The sequence below is a fragment of the Somniosus microcephalus genome, chromosome 6, assembly GCF_052327205.1.
Source record: "Somniosus microcephalus isolate GS21.2 chromosome 6, FLI_Smic_1.0, whole genome shotgun sequence".
Lineage (NCBI taxonomy): Eukaryota > Metazoa > Chordata > Chondrichthyes > Squaliformes > Somniosidae > Somniosus > Somniosus microcephalus.
In genome coordinates this window covers 120,450,419-120,466,265 of record NC_140992.1, presented here as the reverse complement: position 1 = coordinate 120,466,265, position 15,847 = coordinate 120,450,419, and the positions used below count along the sequence as shown (strand labels likewise).

The 15,847-nt window shown below is 49.7% G+C and overlaps 1 protein-coding gene across 1 annotated transcript in view; it reads right to left on the bottom strand.

The window, feature by feature from the left end:
* The window catches only part of LOC147116046 (uncharacterized), a 487,956-nt gene that overhangs the window by 333,891 nt on the left and 138,218 nt on the right, over positions 1-15,847 (bottom strand). The window contains exon 12 of the mRNA XM_085990760.1: positions 5,422-5,660. Within this exon, the coding sequence (XP_085846886.1) occupies positions 5,422-5,660 (239 nt within the window). The remainder of the gene's footprint in view (positions 1-5,421; positions 5,661-15,847) is intronic.

Below are 15,847 nucleotides of genomic sequence, written 5' to 3'. Positions count from 1 at the left end.
TGACTGTGTGTGTTTAGGGTACAGAGTTGGCTGTGTGTGTTTAGGGTACAGTTTTGTCTGTGTGCATTTAGGATCCAGTTTTGACTGTGTGTGTTTAGGGTACCATTTTGGCTGTGTATTTAGGATACAATTTTGGTTGTGTGCATTTAGGGTACACTTTGGCTTTGTGCATCGAGGGTACAGTTTTGGCTGTGTGTGTTTAAGGTACAGTTTTGGCTGTGTGTGTTTAGGGTACAGTTTTGTTTATGTGTGTTTAGTGTACTGTGATGAAATATTCCATTCATCACTGCCTGTGACTGTGGTTGGTTTCAGTTTCATTTCCCTTACCTCTGTTCCGTTTTCCTCACCATTATATTGTACTATGTGTAGGGCTCCGCCCATACCTGGCCCATTGTATTGTACTATGTGTAGTGCTCCGCCCATACCTGGCCCCTATGTAAGCTGGCCCAGCCTGCAGCACATCCAGTATGGCAGAGCTCTGGATGGAAGATACCTCTCTCCTGTGTGTTACCTTCTAAGTCAAGAAAAGCCTTGTTTTGTTTCGCTAACATCAAGTCTCGGATTTATTGAGGCACATCAATTTTATTGACTTAATTTTCAACACAATGGATCAACTCTTGGAACCCGAACGTTTGGATTTGGATCAGCATGCTTTGGACGCATCGGCATGCTTCGGACACTGGTTTATGTGTATGGAATTCTTCCTGGACAATTCCGCAGCCGTCAAAGGCGCTACGGATGCTGCGAGTATGAAACTCGGAATTCTGCGGAATTGGGTAAGCTACCGGGTTTACCCCCTCATCCAAGACGCCGACACGTACCCGGCCGCCTGCGACATCTTAAAGGTGCATTACCAGCAGCCTACGAATGAGGTTTATGCTAGGCATCTGCTCGCTACTCGCGCACAGCGACCTGGGGAATCGGTGGAGGAGTTCCTAGGCACCCTGAAAACGCTTGGCAAAGACTGCAAGTGCCAAGATGTAAAAGCCGCAGTGTACACTGACGAGCTTGTTCGCGATGCCTTTATCACAGGCCTCAGCTCCACTTACATCCGGCAGAGACTGCTGGAAAAAACGGGATTGGACCTGAAACAGGCTGCGGACACAGCGCGATCCCTGGATGTGGCCCAGAGAAACTCGGACGCCTACTCTTCAGCCCGCGCCGTCCACGCCGCCACGTGCGCACCAAGGGCGCCGCCATCTTGGAAGGCATCTTCCCCGCCCGGCAGCCCGACACCGTCGGGGCCCGCTCTCCCCCGAGAAGCCCTACGACAGCCGCGACGCGTCGGGGACCCAACTGCTACTTCTGCGGGCAGCCGAAGCACACCAGAAACCTGTGCCCGACAAAAGGCACCACCTGCTTTAAGTGCGGTAAGAAGGGGCACTTCGGGAAGGTGTGCAGAGGGAACCCCGCCGCGTGTGCGCCGTGGGAGCGGGCATCTTGGACGCCATCTTGCCCGACCTCGTGGGGTCCGCCATCTTATGAGCAGACAGCGTGGACGCCATCTTGTCTCGATCAGGGCCCTACAGTGGCATCGGTCACAGTGGACCAGACCAGGCCGCACCCGCTATCCAAATCAATGGTGGACATCGAGGTAAACGGGTGCGGGGTTAAATGTTTAATTGACAGTGGAAGTACGGAGAGTTTTATCCACCCTGAACTGGCACAACAACTCTCCCTAAAGGTGGTCCCTACTCGGGATACCATCTCTATGGCTGATAAAACCCAGACATCGACCATCATGGGTTACTGCACGGTACAATTGTCCGTTAACGGTACTGTATACGATAATTTTAAAGTATTAATCATGAAGAATCTATGTGCGAGCGTGATCTTGGGCCTAGATTTCCAGTGCAACCACCAAAGCATCACGCTCAAGTACGGTGGGTCTCAGCCGCCCCTCACAGTGTGCGGTCTGGCTACCCTGAAGGTAAAGCCGCCTTCGCTATTCGCGAACCTTACCCCTAACTGCCGGCCAATAGCGACCAAAAGCAGGAGGTACAGCTGGGAGGACAGGCGGTTTATCGCAACCGAGGTAGACAGGCTCCTGAAAGAGCGCATTATTGAACGCCGCAACAGCCCGTGGCGCGCCCAAGTGGTAGTGGTAAGGGGTAGTGAGAAGAAACGGATGGTGATCGACTATCGCCAAACGATCAACAGGTACACCCAACTAGACGCCTACCCGCTACCCTGCATATCAGAAATGGTGAACCAAATCGCCCAATACCGGGTGTTCTCCACCATCGACCTCAAGTCAGCGTACCACCAGCTCCCTATCAGACCAGAGGACCGCCCGTACACCGCCTTCGAGGCGAACGGACGCCTCTACCAATTCCTCAGAGTCCCCTTTGGGGTGACGAATGGGGTCTCGGTCTTCCAGAGGGAGATGGACCGCATGGTCGATGACCACCACTTGCAGGCAACCTTCCCCTACCTCGACAACGTCACCATCTGCGGTCACAACCAGCAGGATCACGACTCGAACCTCGAGAGGTTCCTGAAAACCGCACAAAAACTCAACCTCACCTACAACGAGGACAAGTGCGTTTTCAACACCACGCGCCTCTGCATACTAGGCAGCGTGGTGGAGAATGGGGAAATCGGACCAGACCCCGACCGATTGCGCCCCCTATGGGAGCTGCCCCTGCCCAACACTCCCAAAGCCCTGAAAAGGTGCCTGGGGTTATTTTCTTATTATTCCCAATGGGTCCCCAACTACTCCGACAAAGCCCGCCCCCTCTTGAAAGCATCCTCTTTTCCGCTCTCTGCTGTGGCCCACGCCGCCTTCAAAAGCATTAAGCAGGATATTGAGCGGGCCACGCTACAGGCAGTGGACGAGAACACTCCATTTCAAGTGGAAAGTGATGCGTCTGACTTTGCCTTGGCGGCCACCCTCAACCAGGCGGGGCGGCCCGTAGCTTTCTTCTCGAGGACCCTCCAAGGGCCCGAGATCAGACACTCCTCCGTGGAAAAGGAGGCCCAAGCCATCGTGGAGGCAGTGCGCCACTGGCGCAACTACCTAGCCAGCAAACGCTTCACCCGACTTACCGACCAGCGGTCGGTAGCGTTTATGTTCAATAATAAACAGAGGGGGAAGATCAAAAATGATAAGATTCTTAGGTGGCGGATCGAGCTCTCCACCTTCGAGTATGACATCATTTACCGGCCAGGGGCCCTTAACGAATCCCCTGACGCCCTCTCACGAGGGATGTGTGCCAGCGCCACCGGGGATCGGCTACAGACCCTCCACAATGACCTCTGCCACCCAGGGGTCACGCGGCTGTTCCACTTCATAAAGTCCCGCAACTTACCCTACTCGATTGAGGAAGTTCGGTCTCTGACCAGGAACTGCCGCACTTGCGCTGAGTACAAGCCTCGGTTCTACCGCCCAGATAGAGCCCACTTAATCAAAGCTACACGGCCCTTTGAGCAGCTCAGCTTAGATTTCAAGGGCCCCCTCCCGTCCGTCGACCGCAATGTTTACTTCCTGAACATTGTGGACGAATACTCCCGGTTCCCATTCGCCTTCCCCTGCCCAGACATGACCAGCGCCATGGTCATTAAATGCCTCAACAGCCTGTTCTGCCTGTTCGGTATGCCGAGCTACATCCATACGGATAGGGGGGCGTCCTTCATGAGTGAAGAGCTACGCCAGTACATGCTGTCCAGGGGGATCGCCATGAACCGTACCACCAGCTACAACCCCCGGGGTAACGGTCAAGTGGAGCGAGAGAACGGGACAGTATGGAAGGCAGTCACTCTAGCTCTAAGGACCAAGGGCCTCCCTATCTCCCGCTGGCAGGAAGTCCTCCCAGATGTGCTCCATTCGATACGGTCGCTATTGTGTACTGCCACTAATGCCACGCCTCATGAACGAATGTTTGTCTTTCCCCGGAAATCCACCTCAGGCGTATCCATGCCGCCATGGCTCTCCACCCCAGGTCCGGTATTCGTGCGAAGGCATGTGAGGGGCAACAAGACGGACCCCCTCGTGGAGCCTGTGCACCTACTCCACGCCAACCCCCAATACGCGTATGTCCGGCACGCCGACGGAAGGGAGGACACCGTGTCCATAAAAGACGTCGCCCCAGCCGGTAACGACAACAACCACGACAATAGCAGCAACAACGATCACAGCAACTCTTACCCACCCACTACCCTTTCATCACCCCCGGAAGAACATCGACCAACAGCACCCCCACCAACTACCCCTTCAACAACCCTGGCGGCACCCCCGGCAGAGACCCAGGAGGCCACCGGGGACACACAGCCGACACCCGCGGCACCACAACAGCCACGTCGGTCGCAGAGGACTATCAAACCCCCGAACAGACTAAATCTATAGAAGGGGTGAATGTGATGAAATATTCCATTCATCACTGCCTGTGACTGTGGTTGGTTTCAGTTTCATTTCCCTTACCTCTGTTCCGTTTTCCTCACCATTGTATTGTACTATGTGTAGGGCTCCGCCCATACCTGGCCCATTGTATTGTACTATGTGTAGGGCTCCGTCCATACCTGGCCCCTATGTAAGCTGGCCCAGCCTGCAGCACATCCAGTACGGCAGAGCTCTGGATGGAAGATACCTCTCTCCTGTGTGTTAACTTCTAAGTCAATAAAAGCCTTGTTTTCTTTCGCTAACATCAAGTCTCGGATTTATTGAGGCACATCATTACAGTTTGGCTACGTGCATATAGGGTACAGTTTTGGCTGTGTGTGTTTAGCGTACAGTTTTGGCTGTGTGTGTTTAGTGTACACTCTTGGCTGTATGCATTTAGGGTACAGATTTGGCTGTGTGCATTTAGGGTACAGTTCGGTTATGCGTGTTTAGAGTACAATTTTGGCTGTGTGTGTTTAGGGTACAGTTTTGGCTGTGTGTGTTTAGGATACAGTTTTGCCTATGTGCATTTAGGGTACAGTTTTGGATGTGTGTGTTTAGGATACAGTTTTGGCTGTGTGCATTTAGGGTATAATTTTGACAGTGTGTGTTTAGGGTACAGATTTGGCTGTGTGTATTTAGGGTACAGATTTGGCTGTGTACATTTAGTGTACAGTTTTGGCTGTGTGCATTTAGGGTACAGTTTTGGCTGTGTGCATTTAGGGTACAGTTTTGGCTGTTTGTGTTTAGGGTACAGTTTTGACTGTGTGTTTAGGGTACAATTTTGACTGTGTGTGTTTAGGGTACAGATTTGGCTATGTGTATTTGGGGTAATTTTGGGCTGTGTGTGTTTAGGGTACAGTTTTGACAGTGTTTGTTTTGGGTACAGATTTAGCTGCTTTGAGAGCGAGGACTGTGAACCTTTTTGGGTAATTTTGGGCTTGTGGATTTGCGGGGGGCGGTGGTGGGAAGGCGGAGTCAGCGTGGAGGATGGGCATTTCTTAAGAGGCCATTCCTGACTGCCATTCATAGGTGTGTAATACCTGATTCTCTCACTCTCAATTTTTTTAATGTTATTCCTGAGCTCCTCATTGGAGTTCTGGATGGCTTCCTTCTCTCGGACCTCATCATTCAGAATGCGCTGGAGCTCCAGGTTCTCTTTCCGTTGAACCTCCTGTACCTCCTCATTCTCTCGGACCTTCCTGTGAGCTTCGATGAGGTCTCGGCGAGTTCCATCCCGAGCGTCCTCTACCATGCGAAGTTGTGTCTTTAACTCCTCCACCTGTTTATGAACAACAGTTGGGAGACAATGTTCGGCAAATGCACGGTCGAAGACTTTGGAGGGCAAGGAGAGAAGTAAAGAAGGATGACTTGGAACAGTTCCAGAGAGCAGGACATAATGGTTGGAAAGTTGGGCTCTCAGGGCAGAGCTGAGGGAGTAGGGCACAACCAATAATCTGGAGTTAGAGAAAAGGTGGCATAGGCTCGTGTGTACAGCTCAGACAAAGTTGGAGGACTTTCAAAATGAGGACAGCAACAGCAACAATTTTCATTTGTATAGTACCTTTAACATAGTAAAACATAGCAAGGCGCTTCACAGGAGCATTGTAAAACAAAATTTGACACCTAGCCACATAAGGAGATATTAGGACAGGTGAAAGAGGTATGTTTTAAGGAGGGGAGCTAGAGGAGAGAGAGGTAGAGAGGCAGAGAGTTTCAGGGAGGAAATTGCAGATTTTAGTGCCTAGGCATCAGAAGGCACAGTCGCCAACGGTGGAGCGATGAAAATCAGAGTTCCTGGAAACAAGGTGCTCTGACATAGGAGCCAATGGAACTTCAGAAATGTGGAGCAGGAGGGGTTTGTAGTGTGTGGGAGGGGTGATGGTCTGCCAGACTTTCTGCAGAATTTGACTTAAGCAAAAGAGGCCTGGATTGGCTGGAGTGCATGAAGGGTGGAAATATATAGGTGAGAAAGGAGAGCATCAGAGGAATTGATCCTCCAAGTGATGAAAGCCTGGAGGAGGTGGAGTGGGGAGAGGTAAAGGTAGAAGTGGGCAATATCCATAAGGTGGAAGAAGGCAGTTTTGGTGATAGAGCAGATGTGAGGCTGAAAGGTCAACTTAGGGTCTAACAGGACATTGTGGTTGCACACTAGTGGGTTCAGCCTGAGCAAGCAGCAAGGAAGGTTGTTGGAGCTTATGCCAGAGGCATGTAGATGCTGCTGAGAACTGAACAGGATGATTCAGCTTTGCTGGCATTGAGATGTAGGAAGTTTCAACCCAGCTCGGACTTGATGTTGGATAGGCAGCCAAATAGAATAGCAGCAGCCCTGGAGACAATGGGAGAGATGGAGAGGTAGAGTGGAGGATTATGTCATATGTGTGAAAGCTGATCCAGTGCTGCCTGAGGCTGAACCAGACTGTTCGCAACCTTGGTGTCATATTCAAGATGAGCTTCCAACCACATATCCGCACCATCACTAAGATCCCCTATTTCCAGGTCCGTAACATTGATCACCTGCGGCCCTGCATCAGCTCCACTGCTGCTGAAACCCTCATCCATGCCTTTGTTACCTCTAGACTTAACTATTCCAACTCACTCTTGGCCGGCCTCCCATTTTCTACCCTCTGTAAACTTGAGGTAATCCAAAACTCTGCTGCCCGTGTCCTAACTCGCATCAAGTCCCATTCGCCCCTCACCACTGTGCTCGCTGACCTACACTGGCTCCCGGTTAAGCAACACCTCGATTTTAAAATTCTCATCCTTGTTTTCAAATCCCTCCATGGCCTTGCACCTCCAATCTCTGTAATCTTATCTAGCCCTACAACCCTCAAGATATCTTTGCTCCTCCAATTCCGGCCTCTTGAGCATCCCCGATTTTAATCACTCCACCACTGGCAGCCATGGCTTCAGCTGCCAAGGCCCTAAGCTCTGGAATTCCCTCTCTAAACCTCTCCGCCTCTCTACCTCTCTTTCCTCCTTTAAGACGCTCCTTAAAATTTACCTCATTTGCCCTTATATCTCCTTATATGACTTGGTGTCAAATTTTATTTGATAACGTTCCTGTGAAGCGCCTTGGGATGTTTTACCACATTAAAATCGCTATATAAATACAATTTGTTGTTGATGTTTTATAGATGATATTACCGAGTGGTAGCATGTAGATGTTGACTAGGAAGGACCAAGTTTGGAGCCTGGGGCACACTGGAGATGGCCATGGGGGCACAGGAGAAGAATTTTTTGGGGAGATGTAATGGATGCTCTGAGATTGGTAGGAGTGGAACCATAGGATAATGATGCCACAGAGGTGGACCAAGGAAGAGATCTTGGAGGAGAATGGAATGATCAACAATGTTAAAGGTGGCAGTAACAGTGAATCATGGTCTCAGTTGGTGGCTTTGACTAGAGCAGACACCAGATTGGAAGGCTCAAATGGGCAGTGGTGTGTTATTGAACATGTACCAACAACCTGGCCAGGGCCTTGAAGAGGAAGCGCAAGTTGAAGACAGTTTGTGCAGACAAGATATCAAGGGTGAACTTTTTTAAGGATGGGGTGATGATATTAAATTTGAGAGGTTCCTGAGAATGGGGAAACATTGACAATAATGGCAAGCAAAGGGGTCAAGTAAGGGAAGCTGAAGAGTCAGAAACTGGATTGAATGTAGGTCAAGGACACAGATGGCAGACTCCATGGAGCAATTGAACTTGATAAGGGCTGTGCGGAAGGAGATGATGAAGAAGCTACAGAGTGTAGAGGGAGGATTCGGCTGGGTTGATGAGACAGGCTGCAGGGAGTTGAGTTGCAAATGAGACCTCTGGAGACATCATCACCCCATCCTTAAAAAAAGTTCAACCTTGATATCTTGTCTGCACAAACTGTCTTCAACTTGCGCTTCCTCTTCAAGGCCCTGGCCAAGCTGTTGGCACATGTTCAATAATACACCACTGCCCATTTGAATCTTCCAATCTGGTGTCTGCTCTAGTCAAAGCCACCAACTAAGACCATGATTTACTGTCCCTGCCACCTTTAACATTGTTGATTATTCCATTCTGGAGAGGTCTCTGGAATCAGTGTCTGTCATCGCGGATAGAAAGAAGTCCATAACGACATCACATCTAGTCTCACAGATGAGGATGGAGGTTGTGGGGGAAACAGATCAAAAGAGATAGCTTGTAGTGCAGAGGAAAAGTTTCAGACTGTTTTGGAGTAATAGGAAGATTTTCCCACAGAGAATCTGCTTGAGGAGTTTAGACCAGGTCTCGTGGTGGACAGCCTGGTTAGTTGTACACTACATAGGCTCTAGTCTGCAGCATATGGACTCAATTCAACCAAGGTGCCTATTGCACTGGGCGAGCAGTAGGGGTGCAGATTAGAAACTGTTCAGGATCCAGTATGGATAACAAAATCATGAATGAAGACAAGGCAGCTGTTGAGCAGATTGATGGAGCGGCTGATGTCAATGCAGACAGTGGGCTGGGGATGGGGATAGGGAGTTAGAAAAGGTAACGGTGAGCAAGTTAAGACCATGGCAGAAAGAGAGGGTAAAAGAATCTTGAGTTTATCAGGTGAATGTGAACTGCAATAGAGAAGAAGAAATGATCAGAGATGGCTCTGCTGTTCATTGTGACCTTGTAGTGGCGTGGGTCAGATGGTTTATGTAGTGGAAGAGGTTAAAGAACAGATAACAACAAGACAAGACTGAATCAGTTCGGATTCAGGTTAAAGTCACCAACATGAAGGAATTAGAGTGCAAAAGCTGAGTAAGGGTAAGAGGGAGGAGATTCCAGCAAGGAATGAACTGGGGGCCTGGAAGTGAGGTAGATGATAAAGATCTTGAAGGAGAATGGTAGAAAAGCTTCAGTATGGCTGCCAACATAGCTAGTGCCAATGAAATGTTACCCAATATCTCCAGTAAGGTTAATTTTAAATGTACTTTATTTTACTCTTTTCAATTTTTCTTCCTTGCCCCCTTGAAGTTACTCACTTTTGCTGAGGTGAGGGTCCATGGACGCCAACTGCTCTCCTTCACCTCATCCAAAGGGACATTCTTCATATGGGGACTTAAACAGGGGTTTTGACAGACTATTCAGTGAGGGGTTGGGCATCACAGACTGTACGTATTCAACAATTACAGCCTTGTAATTTCCAGCAGGGGTCACTGCATTTATAATTAGGAGTTGGATTCTTGCTTCATTGTCTCTCTCTGCAGAGCTGAGGCCAAATGTTGTGCCTTTAGCACCCTGCACATCTGAGATAAGTAAACTCTGAACAGACCGAACGGCAAACCAGAATAACTCAAATCTCCATCAAGTTTGAGTGTGAATCTTGGTCCGACACCATTTCATTTCATTCCACTGTTAATAACGTTGAACAGCACAGGGCCGTGAGGTGCCCTCAGATTTGTCTGGGAAATACCAAATCGATAATTGTAATAATAAGATCCCAGCATTTGTCCTCAGGACCTGAGAACAAAGCCAAACCTGTGCCATTAACTTTCATTTAAACAAGCTTCCCATTTCCGTACAAGCCTCAAGTTCCCAAGTCAACAAACATACATCCCTTCCATTGTTACAATAGCTTGACAACTCAAAGAGACATTTCTGTAGCAGCTGCAAGCACTTTTCCACATTTATAAAATAAATACTATGTTCTCAGATTATTCCCAGTGTGAAAGGGGCTATAAAAACTTTATTGTTCCCTCTGAGATAAGCAGGGTCTTGGCTGGCGCCAAGCAGATTTGGTTTTGTGGGTGGAAATAGGAATATTTTACTCGAACAATCTCTCATATAATAAACTTTAAAGAGTAAACAAAGGGATTAACTTGAGCACTTAGTCTATAAGGGGACGTACACAAACAAATTTAATCACCAATGAGAAATCAGTCATTTGTGTGGTCCATACATCAGCTTTGGTGCCTGGTGAAACTGCCAACAAAAATAATCGGTCAAGGTTTAACGGATTTGTTTTTCTTTTCATTCAGTTCCAACTCTTTTAACCCTTTCACAGGCGGTGGCATCTGTGCAGTCACTTTGAGGGCTCCTGGAAGTGCTGCCCAATCAGGAGTTCTGTTGATTGTTCCTCCAGGCCACAAGTGCAGCTCTGTGCAGTCAACTGCACCTATAAGAAGTTGGGTTGAAAGATTGAGCATGGGATTGGAGTATGCTGTCCTTTCAACCCCTGAAGAGAGTAGAGCTTGGATTGGGGCTCGGATCATTGATCTGGGTACATTTGCAGTAGAAGTCAGGTATATTCAGGTAACTTTGAGCAAAGACGTCTTCAAAGGGTTTAGATCATGGCTTGAGGGATCCATGAACGTACCGTAGAAAGTGCACAGTGCCAAGTGCTGGAGGACCCTCAAGACTGAACATAGGTCTCTGTGGATGGATGACTTTACAGAATAGTATTCAGGCTATCTATTATTCCTCCTGGGTAACTGGGATATGTCTGACCTGGAGCTTCAGAGGTGGTGCAAAACCCTCTGGCAAAAGTACTCTCTGCTTCCCTTTCAAGCTTCACCAATTATTTACTGGGGAAAGGGTGGGGCAGTGGGACTAGCTGAAGGGATCTTGCAGGGAGCTGGCATGGGCTCGACGAGCCGAATGGCCACCTTCTGTGTTGTAACCATTCTATAAGATTCAGAATGGCAATAAATCACACAGTTGTGAAAAGTTTAGCACATCATTTTATGCTACTGGGAAAACTTGTTCCCCTGGTATTCTTTGTAAAGAGGGCAACTCTTAGCTGTCCTGGAAAAGATGCTGGCCTTGTCATAAGGGATGACCATCAGGTTGGAGTAGTTGATGACCTCTGTGCTATGAGTGATTGTGCCAAAGCATTCAGCCACAAGGATACTGCTGACTCCACAGGCTGTGATCAGCTCTGAAGCCAAAGTCATAAATAAACTAGAGCTAGAGTCTTCTAGCTGCTAATCTAGATGCTAAAAATGTTCAGGCAACTCTGAAGGCTAGGAGAGCAGTTAGGTGTAAGCAGAAGGTTTTTAAAGTGTACTTGAAGTCTCTTCAGGACAACTGAGAGCTGCTGTGAAGATAGATTATGATGTAGCACATCCTGTGTTCAAGAGGGTCAATAGGAAAATGAAGTGTGATCATTGGGCTGTGGTCATGCACAAGGGTGCACAATTACACAAAAATCATTCCAAATCTTTTTCTCCATTGGTTAAATTCCACCATAAATCAAAGTTGAATGGGCTCCTCTGGGCCACGATGAATGACTGGCAAATGAGCCTTGCGAAGGCACCCTTAGGGCTCGATTTTGCCAGGCCCGAGGAGGCAGGATTGGAGGCGTGTGAGGTGTTAAAATCGCAAAAACTGGCGGGCGGGCCCGATCCCGCCTCCGAGCAATTTTCCCACATGCGAGTTTTCTGACCCCGTCTCCATCCTGCCTACAAGAGGCGAGATAGGCCCTTAAAAACCAGTTAAGTGCCTCTATAATCCCATTTTGAGAGGCCTTTCTGATTTTAACAGTTTTCCCACGTGCTGCACGTCTCCTCTGAAACAGGCCAGTGAAGCCTGGTGGCAGCAAAAGTGGATTGCTTACTAACAGCTGCAGCTCCACCATTAAAAAGGAGTTTTCACCAATGACCATTTGCTGGTGGCAGAACTTTGTTGTCTCAGGTCTGGGGGAACTTTTAACAGGCCTACTCATTGTTGTGGAAGTTTGAAGCCTGACACCCATCTCCAGTGTGGCCTCCTGGGAAGCCCCTCTCCCCAACTTGAATGAGCGCTTCCTCAACTGAGGTATATACCAGAAGAATGGGAACCATTTATTTCCTTTCCTCCAGGACATCAGATTCAGACGAAGACCAGCCGCGGCAGCAGCAGAACCCTGAACAACAGCACCAACTGCAGGAGCAACAGCAGGAGCTCCAAGCTGCTGCTTACCCACCTGAAGCTGCACAGGCCAGAAGGCGACAGCACATGGAAGCCCGTCGGCGCAGGGTCTACAGACAGAGGATCAGCTACCTCAACATGACTGAGCAGCAGTGCCAAAGGCGGCTCCGACTTTCACGAGAGATAGTGGGTGACATCTGCACAATGTTGCAGCAAGACCTGGAGCCCAGAGGAGCAAGTGGACACCCTTATCAGTGGCCATCAAAGTCACCACCGCACTCAACTTTTTTGCTTCAGGCTCATTCCAGGGATCAACAGCAGACATCAGCGGCGTCTCCCAGACGGCCGCATACACTTGCATCATGCAGGTAACTGATGCCCTCTTTGCCATCGCGAACAATCACATCCATTTCTTCAAAGATCAAACCAGGGTAACTGCACGTTCAGTTGGGTTTGACAATCTGGCAGGCTTTCCAAGGGTGCAGCGCGTCGTTGACTGCACACATATGGCCCTTAAGGCACCCCATCACAATCTAGGTATTTTTGTCAACCGCAAGGGTTTCCACTCCCTCAACGTACAGCTGGTGTGTGACCACAAGAAGGACATTTTGCATGTTTGTGCCAAGTACCCTGGCAGTTGCCATGACTCCTTCATCCTGTGCCAGTCTAGTGTGCCTCTGCTCTTCAGTCCGCTAGACCAACTTAATGGACACAAGGGCTATCCCCTGAGGACGTGGCTAATGATGCCATTGAGGAGCCCATCCAACGAAGCTGAGGAGCGCTACAACTCGAGCCACATTTCCAGCAGATCCATAATCGAGCAAACCATCAGCTTGCTGACGATGCGCTTCAGATGCCTGGATAGATCAGGTGGAGCCCTGCAGTACTCAGCAGCCAGGGCCTCCAGAATCGTCGTGGTTTGCTGTGCACTTCACAACATGGCACAGCATCGTGGCTTGCAGATGCCTGAGGAACAAGTGGCTCATCACATAGCCTCCTCAGATGACGAGGAGGAGGAAGAGGAGAGTGACAACGAACAGCTTGCAGAGGCGCATCAACCAGCGCCAGCAGCATGCGAGCACATTGCTGGCCAGGATGCAAGGCACGCACTCATCTTGGCCAGACTTGCTTAGCCTAGCCAATCAAGCACTTTTGTCTCGCAGCTTCTTACCAGAGCATCGACAATGGCCAAGAACTTGCGGTTCCTACCACTCTGACCACCATACTGACAATTGCAAATCATCCTATGCCCTCAGTGTGGAAGCCCCATTAGCGATATGACACATGCCACAACTGCAACAGTTGACATCAGAATTTTTAATGACACTAACCAACTGATGGCTTTTCAACATTAAACATTACATTTCACCCAAGTGACTACCTTTGTGACTACTTGTGCATTATCTTCCTCTTACGCGTGCTCCTACGTGGTGCTTCCCCTGTGGCTTCAGCAGATGTGGAGGCCCCTTGCTCACTTTCTTGCTGCTCCTGTCTCGACACCTTTGGCGGGCATCCTCGGGGGTTGTGAACCTGTAAGGGCTCGGCAACAGTCTGCTGCTCCTGCGGCTGGGCAGGGGTTCAGACGTCGATCTCAGTTGGGTGGGGACTCTGGTGGGGCTCTGCTGTGGCATGGTCATGTGTGCGCTTGGAGAGGCGCCCCCACTTCCTTGTTGTATGCCACCAACTTCCCTCTCATGAGTCAGCCCCACTTCAGAGCTAGCAAGTGGCTGGACAGCACCTTGCTGCAATTCAGGGGGCCATGAGAACCCGTTTCTGTACTGGAAGTCCTACTCCCGAGGACTTGCCTGAAGGTCTGATTTGTTTGCTCAAGAGCTGACCATCGCTCCTGAAGAGATGTCAGTCTATTCTGAACAATTACCATGTTTTCCATACCCTGGCGACTAAGCTCCTCCATGGACGTAGCCATCCTCTCCTCTACCATAGCCATCCTCTCCTCTACAGTAGCCAGCCTTACCATGGAGGTAGCCATCCTTTCCACGGAGGTTGCCATCCTTTCCGCAGTGACACGTTCATACGCCAACGCCTCCACAAAGGCTCTGCTCATGTTAGTGATGGACTCCTCCATTCGCTCCACACTCGCAGCGACCCTGGAGACAAAACCTGCCAGAGACTCCTGCACCTCTTCCTGGAATTCCAGCACCGCTCTACTTCTGGATGGACCCGGAGGCAGAGGGTCGACATGCAGCTGAGCCGTGCTGGCAGAGTCCTGCGCTCTCCGACTAGGACTCTCCACTGCTGTCCCTGTCTCCACCATCTGCTGATGCTCACTTGTGAGCTGTGATACACCAGGTGACAACACTACTCTATCTCGCGAAGGTACCACTGAAGTTTGAGTGTCTGCGCTGAATTCTGCTGACGCTGCACCCTCAGATGTTGCAGCTTCCTCTGAGGAGTCTGGAGGCTCAGGCTGTTCCTCCTGGATAGTGGGGATGGGGGCTTTCAATGGTCCTGTGGGGGAGTAAAGGAAAGAGTCAAAGATGTGAGGACAAGGTTACATGCACATTGAATATTGCAGATGTTCAAAAGTCAATCTGTTAGAGCATCAGAATCATTATCAGTGACTCATGCAATATCAATGAGAGAGATGATAAACTATTCTGTCACCAGCTTGCGCTGATGCACCCGTCTGTCCGTCCCCCACTTGCGCATCGTCCTCGAGTCCCACGATCTCCAAGGCCGCCTCCTCCCAGGGGGTGAGCTGGGCTACTGAGGGTGGCCCTCCTCCTGTCCTCACTCTTTCCCTCTTATTGTGAGCTCTCTTTTCCTGCAATGAGGGAGACAAGTGGAGTTTGAGTGAGAACGAAGGAGTGAGTGTAGAGAATCCATATCATTGATGGTTAGATGGAGGCAAAGATGGAGTGAGGTGCCAAGATGAAGGGCCCTCCCTGTGTGTTGTAAGTTGTTTTCATAGCATCACAGCGATAGGGAGTGTGAGGGCTGCATAGTTGAATAGTTAGGTGAATGTGACCATAGAGAGAGAGGGAATGGGTAAGGATGCAGAGATGTCAGTGTCAAGTGGGATGTGGAAGAATAGGTTGTCAAAGCTGAGTGCTGGTGAGGAGAGGCAATGGGGATCAGATTGAGGGTGATGGGAAAGTCATACTCACTTTTCCAGCGCACAGAAGGCCATGAAACCTCTTCCTGCACTGCAGCCAGGTTCTGCGGCACATAGACAAAGGCCTCGATTTTCAGTGTACCATGAGGCGGGCTTTTAGGTGTGCGGGGGGCTAAAATCCCGAATTCGGGGGTCCCGACACCATCCCACCCTAAACCCGCCTCCACATAAGTTTCAAAGGAGGCGGGTGCCCGCCCCGCTCCCGACCCGAGGCGGGAAGGGGTTAGTGTCAATTAACTGCTGTTAACAGGTAGTTAACAGGATTTTTTAGTCTAATCCCTATTTTGAGGGGTGTCGTGTGGGATTCCCGACGGCTCCAAACCACGCCAGGTTAGAGCAGGCGGGCCGTCGGGTTGAAGGACTTGGAGGGGTCGCGATGTCGGTGTTCAGGTGAGCAGGTGAGTGATGGGTGCATGAGTGCAAAGGTAAGTGTGTTTGGTGTGTTTAAAGTGTGTAAAGAAGTTTAAATTACCTGTACTTAG